A 9,614-nucleotide genomic window follows, 5' to 3' on the forward strand; every position below is an offset into this window, starting at 1 on the left:
TGTCTCACACCGCAGGCTGCCGAAACCCTCATACATTACATCAATACATCGAGACTCAACTATGTAAACTATGTAAACTCACTGCTTGTCGGCTTCCTCAACTCCTCCCTCCACAGGCTGCAGATCATTGAGAACTCTGCAGTCCGTGTCCTCTCCTGCATCAGGCTCCAGAACAATATCACCCCCATCCTCGCCCAACACCACTAGCATCACGCAGAGGATACAGTTCAAGATCCTGGTCCTCACCTTCAAAGCCCTCCACGGTCTTGCTCCCCCCTACCTCTGCGACATCGTAACCGCGTACCATCCTGCTCATTCCTTCCGCTCAGCTTGCTTCATGTCCCCCGCCTTGCTCGCCCCATTATTGGCGGGCGAGCCTTCCGCCACTCTGCCCCCACCCTCTGGAACTCCATCCTGCAGTCCCTCCACCTTGCCCCCTCCCTTGCCACCGTCAAGACCCATCTCAAGACCCTCCTCTTCGACCATGCTTTCAATCACCCTGCCCTCCACACTCCCCAACCCCCACCTCGGGTCCATAACTTTGTCTGTCCAGCGCCTTGGAATGTCCTCCCGATGTGAAAGGCGCTATACAAATGGTTTGGTGGTGGTGGTGTTGTTGATGGTCCCTGGTTTTGGTCCCCCCACCAGTGGAAACATCTTCCCTATGCCTACCCTATCAAAACCTTTCATAATTTTAAAGACCTCTATCAGGTCTTTACCCTCCTCGCGCTTTCAAGTAGTAGTGCTTTAATCCCCAACCTTGGAATAGAACTCCATTTCCCAAACGATCCATTATTACAGTCTTTCTGAATCTGATTGACAATTGATGCTGAATTATAGGCTGTAGATATACACATGAAGTAATGCGTCCAGGCTACCCAAACTCATTTCATTTAGTTCTCTTGCAGTTATCAGAATGAATAGATATTAATTCCAACACACTGAATTGGATGAAGCCTAACTCGAGAGGTGAAGCATCAGCTACAGTACTGCATCACCAATTCACCCTTCCCAAAGTGGATTCGATTTCAACAGCTTGGAGTTTTGTACTTTGAGGATTTCTTCAGCACAATTTAAATCAGAAATCCTCAGTGGATATGTGCATGTAGAAACCTCGAGCAGAAGCACAGAAGCAAGAGAAATCTGAGAAGAACAAACTCGAGTCCTTCTTTCACAATACAGTTTTTTCCTACCAATTTTCTTTTCCAATCTTCTCCCCTCCTCACCTGATGATATTTGGCACATAGTTCCATGGCACATTCCACCATTGTCCATGTGTGAATGTTGGCAGTGTCACAGTAAGCCATACTGGCAAGTAATGCATTAAGTAAGCCAAACCCAATCTTGTCCTTGTGCAATATTCAAAGACATGCATCTCCAGCAGAAATTGTTGTATTGTAATCAGGGAAGAAAAGTGGTTATACAATATAAAGACAGAGGAATAATATCCAGAGAGCTCGACCTATCTTCTCGAGGGCTCGACGGGTGGGCGTAGAGGGGGAAAGAGGGGGGATTAGATGGAGGTTACATGGGGGTAGAGAGGGGGGGTTAAGGGGTAAGAGAGAGAGTATGTGTGTGAGAGAGAGGTAAGAAAGGGGGAGTGAAAGAGTTTGTGAGAGAGTGATTGAGAGAGCAGAGAGATTGAGAGTGTGAGAAGGGGAGAGTGAGAGGGGGACAGAGTGAGCAGAGAGGGAGTGTAATTGAGAGTGTGAGAAAGAGTGGAGGGGGAGCGAGTGGTTGGGGGCTGAGGGCGAGATGGAGTGTGAGAGGGAAGAGAGAATGTGAGAGGGTGTGAGAAGTGGAGTGAGAGAGTAATTGAGAGAATGTGTGCGAGAAAGTGGGGGAGCAGAGAGAGTGTCCCCCACGATCTATGTCCTCCCTCTATGTGCCTCTATGATATAGTTTTTTCTCAGCATAAAATTTATATTCTTCAAAGGACTTTTACAACTTGTCTCGTTGTTTTCACTGGTAATATTTATTAAATTGCCTAATAACTCGAGCGTGTCATGGACACCTTATTTTTATTAAAGCTCTGCCTTGATCTAATGATATTTGCTGTAGATAGTCTGTTTGGGTTAAAATAAGCCGCTTCACTTTAAGCGCAATTATATTATATAATTTAAAGCAATACTGCTTGAAGACAAAAAGTCTGATCTGGGTGAGTGTTGCAACAAAAAAAGTGGGAAAAGATATCGAGGGATGCATTTGAAAAGGGGAGGAGTTAAAAATCGTATAAAAGGAGGGGGTTCATTAAACTCGGAGTCGCTCTTCGCCTTTAGTGTCATCAAGGAGGTACATGTCTGACCTGAGAGCCTTGTCTCCAGATGAAGGTTGTTTTTTCATTGTCTACTCACTTTGGGTAAAGCTGCTCGTGTCACAGTTATGGTGTCAGGGTTTTTCTATGTCTTAACATTGTGACGGTTTATTGTATTATCGGGCAGTGTAAGTGAGGCCTAGGGCTATAAGGACCAATAAAATACTGTTGTGTTTTCTAAAAAGTGCATCTCAAGTCTTTGTTGAATTCAGGAGAGAGGGCGCGACATGACCAGGTCATTGCTGAGGTCGGCTCTCTGGTAGTGTGAGGGGCACTGATTGGGGCATTCCATTGTTCCATAAGGCTTTGGGATTCCTGATGTTTGATTTTCATACACAGCGAAGTTCCACAACCTGTAGGTCACAGAGGCTCCTGGTAACTCCCTGCGCTTTACACATGGGGGGTATTCATTAAGGGCTGAGACCCGTTACACTTGGCGCCCAACGTCGGGCTCAAGAGCACTAAACAGACCAACAGAACATGTATTACTACTTACACTGAAGGATAAAATAGTGGGAGATCCAGCAAGCTTTAGGATGGAATACTAATATGTCCCTTATGCCTGTCTGTTGTTTAAATATATTGAGTGGAGCTTTAAATACATTTTATAATGCATGTTATAATGTATTTAATGTTTTTGATACTAACCCTAAGTTAAAGTCGATTGCAACAATTTTGCAGTAACTGACTATCTATAATTTGCATAAGTGGATAGGAAGGTGCACTATTTCCCTATTGGGTCACTTAAAGGATGATTTTGATGGGACCAGAAGAAAGGCACCAATTACATCAAGGGATTGGTGCTGTACAATTACCAATTAGGGGAGGGGTTCAATACCCATAAAAGAATGAGCGCCATGTGCTCATGGTCGCTATTTTTCTACCTGATGACGTCAAAGTTACGTGCTCTGACTATTGATGAGTAGTAGTCAGAGGTTGGTTCTTCGTGCACTTTACATGAACTTCATTAGCTAGCATGTACAGTTTAAGTGTGTTTAATGTTTGTTAACTCATAGTTGTGTTGGTTGATATTTATTGTGTCGTTTAAGATTTAATGCTGATAGTTGTGAATTTGAAGCTACAATAAAATTCTGTTGAGCTAACTTAACCATGCTTAACGCGAGCTTTCTGTATACATCAAAGAAGGAATACACAACCAGGTTCAGCCTAGGTCACAGAGGTGTAAAATAAACCTTTGATTGACTGAAGCTTCCCAATTTGCTTTCATTTAAATGGCAATTGGTAGTACCTGTTGTCATGGAAGACCTCATTGTCAAGTTACACCTAGTTATGGGGATTCAGCAAGAGATGAGTTTTTGGGGTTCAGGCGAGGTAATAAACATACCTACAACAAACGGGAGAGTGAGGGGTAAGGGCAGGGACCGCATGGGAAAGTGTCACAGCATGGAGAAAATATCCCAAGAATGCTCAATCAATTCAGGATTTCTGGAAAGAACCTTAGCAAGGGGAATGAGGAGCGAATGATTGTAGACAAAACTCCCAATAGGAGAGCAGATCCAATACTGCATCTAAACTGCATCTTTCTCAAGAAAAGAAAAACAGGAGCAGCCATTTTGGCTCTCGCAGTGTTGCAGTATAGGAATCGCGCAAAAACCCTCGTTAGGGTTAGGAAACTTATACTCAAGTTAGAAAGGTATGAGATAATCGTTAATGCAAGATAGCGTTGAAATGGGATTACTAAAAAGAATTTGAAGTGTGGAGACATAAGACTACAAACAAATGGAAACAGAAGAAATAATGAAAAAAATCAACAAGGTTTTGGAAAAAGGGGACTGATGAAAGGGGAATACACAATAAGATTAAAAGAAACAGTAAAGCCAGTGATATTGCCGCTTAGGAGAGTGCCAGAAGCGCTGAAAAAAGGCTAAAAGAAAGGTTAGATAAAATGGAAAAGGACCAGATAATAAAAAATTAGAGAAACCCACTGATTGGGTAAGTGCTGTGATAATTGTTGAAAAAACGGATAAATCGTTAAGAGTATGTCTCGACCCACAACAATTGAACAAGGCAATAAAAAGGGAGCACTATGCGATACCTACTTTAGAGGATATTCATGCGCTATTGCATGGAGCCAAATTTGTCTCGACATTAGACTGTTCATCTGGGTATTGGCAGTCATATTGTCAGAGGAAACTACACATTTGACAACATTTATGACGCCTTATAGAAGATATTGCTTCCACAGAATACCATTCGGCATCAAATCGTCTCAAGAGGTATTTCAGAAAAAACTGTCACAACTAATAGATGGAATACCAGGAGTCATAAACTATATTGATGGCATCTTAATATATGGACGAACAAGAAAGGAACACGATAAAAGTTTGAAACAAGTACTGAAAAAACGTTTGCAGGATAATGTTAAATTGAACAAGGAAAAATGCTGGATAGGACTATATAAAGTAAAATATTTGGGACATATCATTACCCAGGATGGGTTGAAAATTGATCCACAAAAAGTTACTGTAATCACAAAAATGTCTACACCTATAGGTAAAACGGTAATAAAAAGTAGGAATGGTGAATTGGGTGGGGAGATTCACTCCCAAAGTTACTGAAATCATGGAGCTTGTCAAAAAAAACAGAGAATTCATATGGGGAAAGGAACAGCAACGACCCCAAAAATAAAAGAAGTCATATCAAAAGCTTCAGTATTAAAATTTTATGATGTAAGTGCACCAGTGACAATATCTGTGAATGCAAGTCATCAGGAATAGGAGCAGTAATAATAATAATAATATAATAATAATCCTTGCATTTGATATAGCGTTTTTCACGTCGGGAGGACGTCCCAAAGCGCTTCACAGAACACACTGTAAAGTGAATTGACTGTATATTTGTGGGTGAACGCGGCAGCCAATTGCGCACAGCAATGTCCCACAAACAGTCGTGGATTGAAAATGACCAATTTATTATTGTTTTTGGTTTTGGAGGGATTATTATTAGGCTCTGTGTGGAGTAAGGAAACTTGGCCAAGGTTTCGCACTCTGTCTGGAATTGAACTCAGGTCTCTCACTTGCAAAGCGAGTGCTCTAACCACTGAGCTACAGGACTCCACATAATAACAATACTACTAATAATTACAAATAATCAGCTGCGGCCAAAGGCGACTTAAAATCGTTCGTTTAAAAAAATAAAATTAAATTCTCGCGCCAAGCTTAAGATTTGAACGAAATGGACTTAAGTCTCAAACCCAAGTCGAATTTCAGCGATAGGATAGGAAAATGTGGGGCTTTTCCCTGTTTCCTCCCCCCCCCCACCCCCGTGCTCTGAGATGGGTGGGGATTGATTTGGGGGGGGGGCGGTGTGGGGGCGGGGGGGGGGGGGGAGTGTGGGGGGGGTGTGGGGGGTAAGGGTGATTGAGAGAGAAAGGAGGAGGCAAAAAAGTTTTTATGTCTTTGGATGGTGGTAGTGGGGGAGGGTGTGGGCATTCGGGCACCATTTACCCAGTCACCTACCCATGGGGGGGCGCAGGGGTGGGTGGGTGGGGGGGAGGAGAGCAGGCACCGGTGGCCAGGGATGGGATTCTTTTTGCGTCACAAAAATTCCCACCTCCCCTACCACCCCAATATGTTTTTTGTGCGTGTGTGTGGGGGGGGGGGGGGGGGGGAGAGAAAGAAGGTAAGAGTTAATTGACCTGAATATATATATATATATTTTCCTTTCGTAACTTTTTTTGTTATACATATCGCGCATTGAAAAAAAGTACCCCCAGAAAATTACAATTTTCTCTTCTGAATGTGCAGTACAAAAAAGGATATAAAATATGTGGTGGGGGTGTGTGGGAGTCGTGGGTGGGGGTGGTGTGTGGTGCGAGGGGGGAAAACGGGGGACGTAGAAAATAGCTGGGAGTGGGTTCGAACGAATTGTCATGTTGTTCTTCGGTAACACTGTGCTCTTAACTTTTGCGTCAATTCTTGTCTGTTTCCCTCCTCTCTCACATCCCTCACACTGCCCGTCCCATAATTTTTTGGCTCAGGATCTTTCCGTCGCCGAGTAATTGGTACACGGTGGTGGTGGTGGAAGAGGGGGGGCTTTAGTTGCTCAGGGGTACGTTGGGTTTCACCCCTCCCCGTCCGACCCGGAGCCATGGCAACTTGGAGCGGTTTTTGAAGAGCTGTTCGATGGCGATGTAACGGACCTGTAGCTCGGACGACAGAGAATCTTTCTCCTCCAACTCCTGTGTCAACTCCTCGAAGACGTCTTTGATGTGACCCAAGAGTTCATCGTTCAACTGTGTACCAAGTCCTCAACACTGGAAGCGTTCAGTTCCTCTCGGCTCCTGTGACGATGCCGTTGTTGCCGGGACCTGGCGGTTGTTCCCTCCGAGCGAGGCACCCCCTCCCATTCCTCCTCCTCCTCCTCTGCCCGCTCTCCGTCTCTTCCTCGCCCTCCTCTTCCTCCTCTTCTTCCTCCTCCTCCTCCTCTGGCGACCACCGGACGCAGACCCCGGCCAAAGCCGCCCCCGGACGTGCCCAGTATCCCCAGCCGGAAGGCGCAACCCACCTCGCCCTCAAGGACACCCCGAGCGCACTCCGAGAGTCCCCGGGGGCCGCTGTCCGGCCAGCAGGGGGCGTAGCGCGGCAGCTGCGACCCCACCAGCAGCGTGTGGCCCGGGTGCAGGTGTTGGAAGGGGATGGAGTCCAGGCTGGAGCCTGTCCTCAGCGAGACTCGGGGGCTGTCCTGCTCGAGGTCAGCCTCCACCCGCTGATTCTGGGCGTACTGCACGATCTGCTGATCCTCCGGCTCAGCACGTCCTTCATGTCCCTGTAGGTGCTCCTGGACACCTTGGGGCGAGGCAGGTCCTGGTTGGCGATGAGGTGACATTTCTCGAAGCAGTCCCGGTGGCCTTTCAGCGACTGGGTGTGCAGGAGAGTGGAGCGGGATATTCCTTCGATGCTGAGTTCAAAACAGAGGTGGCAGAACGAGAGCATCTCGGTCTCGGTCTCCGTCTGACACACGCAGCAAACATTGTCGTCGTTCAGGTCGATGTTAACAAACTGCTCTTCGTTCATATCGCACGGAAATGGCAACGCTGTATCCGAACAGAGACTCACAACCGGTGACACTGTCGCAGTAATGGGACCCAGACTTTGTATTAATGTAAGGAGGAAAAATCATAGCATATGCATATGCATATCTTTTGGAAATCGAGAAAAAATATGCCCAGATAGAGGAGTGTTTAGCTGTGGTGTTTGGATGCGAAAGATTCAAGCAATATGTATTTGGGAAAAAAATGATTATACAAAATGATCACAAAAGATTAGACGCCATTCTGGGAAAAGGGCTCAATGAAACACCATCAAGACGACAAAGAATGAGAATATGGCTACAGAGATATAGCATTGAATTTCAGTACAAACCTGGGAAAATACTATATGTGGAAGACATACTAAGTCAAGCCACCAGTCAAAAGGCAAGTAAAGAGGACAAGCAACTAGAAAAAGAAATGGAATTCTAGGTATGGGAAATAGCAAAGCAACAAGACAGGAGAAAGAGATTAGAGAAGCAAACGAAAGAGATAGCATAAGTAAATATACCAGTGAAAAGGCATCATATATTGAGGAGACAGAATAATGATACCAAAAGAATTAAGGAATAACGTATCGAAAAACATACATGAAGGACACTGGGGAATAGAAAAAGCAAAAAGAAGAGCGAAGTTCTGTTTTGGCTGGACATAAATAAGCAGATAGAGGACTGTATTGGAAAATGTGAAACGTGCGAGATATCAAAACCAGGAAAGACACAAACCAATTATATGGCATGAGAAACTAAGTAAAGCCTGGACCAAAATAGGAACTGATTTGTTTTATTTGTTTGTTTTTATTTGTTTTATTATAATTTAATGATAATAGACTATACATTGAGATATAGTGAGTATACAAGAGTTGATTGACACAACATTGGAAACTATAGTGGAAACAAAACAAGGAAATCTTTGCCCAGCCTGGCATACCAAAGCAGATACTTAGTGACAATTTTCAAGCAAAGAATACAAGAGATTCACAAGGAAATAAACCACAAGACAACTTCACCGGGGTATCCCTAAAGCAATAGTCTGGTGGAACGGGAAATACAGACTAAAAAGAAAATGTGGAAGAAGTCAGGCAACGCAAAGGCAGATAAGCACCTAGCAATTCTGGCTGATACAAACACACCAAAACACAATGAGAGACATTCACCAGCACAAATACTGATGTCAAGACAGTTAAGAGATTTGTTAATATCGGAAAAGAAAAAATTGAGACTGCAGGTACAACACAAGAGAAATGGAGGGAGACCACAAAATGAATCAGGAAAGGAGAACATTTTTACAAGAGGAGAGGGAATCTGATTCAGGAAGAAAAACCTAAAAACAGAAGGTTGGACAAAAGGAGAAATTTGGAAGAAGGATAAAAACCCAAGATCACATTGGCTTAAAAGTGATAAAGGAAAAATATATTGAAAGACATCATGAGAAATATGCCATAGAAGGACAGAGGAAGATAAGTAGAGCAGAAAGAAGATCCGAGTATACAAGAAACATTGAGAACCACCAGGTCAGGAAGAGTAGTAAAACCACAAGGAGATTATTGAACAAAACTGAGACACAAAGAAAAAATATAAGGAGAAACCAAAAAGGGGAAGAAGTTGGATATTAATTAATAAATAAGGACCAATTGACTAGGACCAATGGAAGGAGATCAGGAGTGAGAGAAAGCAGGAAGCAGAGAGAACTGAGTAGAGGGTATTTGGTGGGATTATTGGATTTTGGACTATTGGACTATTGGAAAAAGAGTGTTCTACACATTGTTTGTTGAGAACATAACAAATCTGAGACAAACTTGCCTCTTCTGCCAGTTAAAAACTCAATCGGTCCTGGAGAATGGTGGTTGATTTCAGACACCTTAATAACGTAACCGCAAAAGCCGCAGGACAACGTACCTACTTAAGTGGTGAATTAGACAATTTACCTAGAGGTAAATCCAAAACCACTTTAGATTTAGCTAATGGTTTTTGGAGCCCACCTTTAACAAGTGAAGATTGGTGGAAAACTGCCCTTACATTCAAGGGTCAGCAATATGTATGGAATTGGATACCACAGGGTTGATGTAATAGTCCATCCATTTTCAATGAATGTACACAACAGCCAGTGATAGGGACACCAGGGTAACCTGTTAAGTTGACGACATATTCTGGGCTGACGATAACTCGAATGACCTTGTTGAAAAATTAAAAAATGTGCTGGAGGCACTTACGACAGCACGGTTTAAAATAAACCTATGTACAAGCCAAG

The 9,614-nt window shown here is 43.8% G+C and overlaps 1 protein-coding gene across 1 annotated transcript; it reads right to left on the bottom strand.

Moving 5' to 3' along the window:
- Nucleotides 1–6,245: 6,245 nt before the first annotated feature.
- Nucleotides 6,246–8,736, bottom strand: cunh21orf91 (chromosome unknown C21orf91 homolog). The gene is given in 3 exon segments (XM_007909131.2): nucleotides 6,246–6,575; nucleotides 6,578–7,068; nucleotides 7,071–8,736. Coding segments are annotated over 3 exon segments (975 nt in total). The 5' UTR covers nucleotides 7,351–8,736; the 3' UTR covers nucleotides 6,246–6,371.
- Between the last annotated feature and the right edge of the window lie 878 nt (nucleotides 8,737–9,614).

The sequence above is a fragment of the Callorhinchus milii genome, unplaced genomic scaffold (genome assembly GCF_018977255.1).
Source record: "Callorhinchus milii isolate IMCB2004 unplaced genomic scaffold, IMCB_Cmil_1.0 Scaffold6, whole genome shotgun sequence".
Taxonomy (NCBI): Eukaryota; Metazoa; Chordata; class Chondrichthyes; order Chimaeriformes; family Callorhinchidae; genus Callorhinchus; species Callorhinchus milii.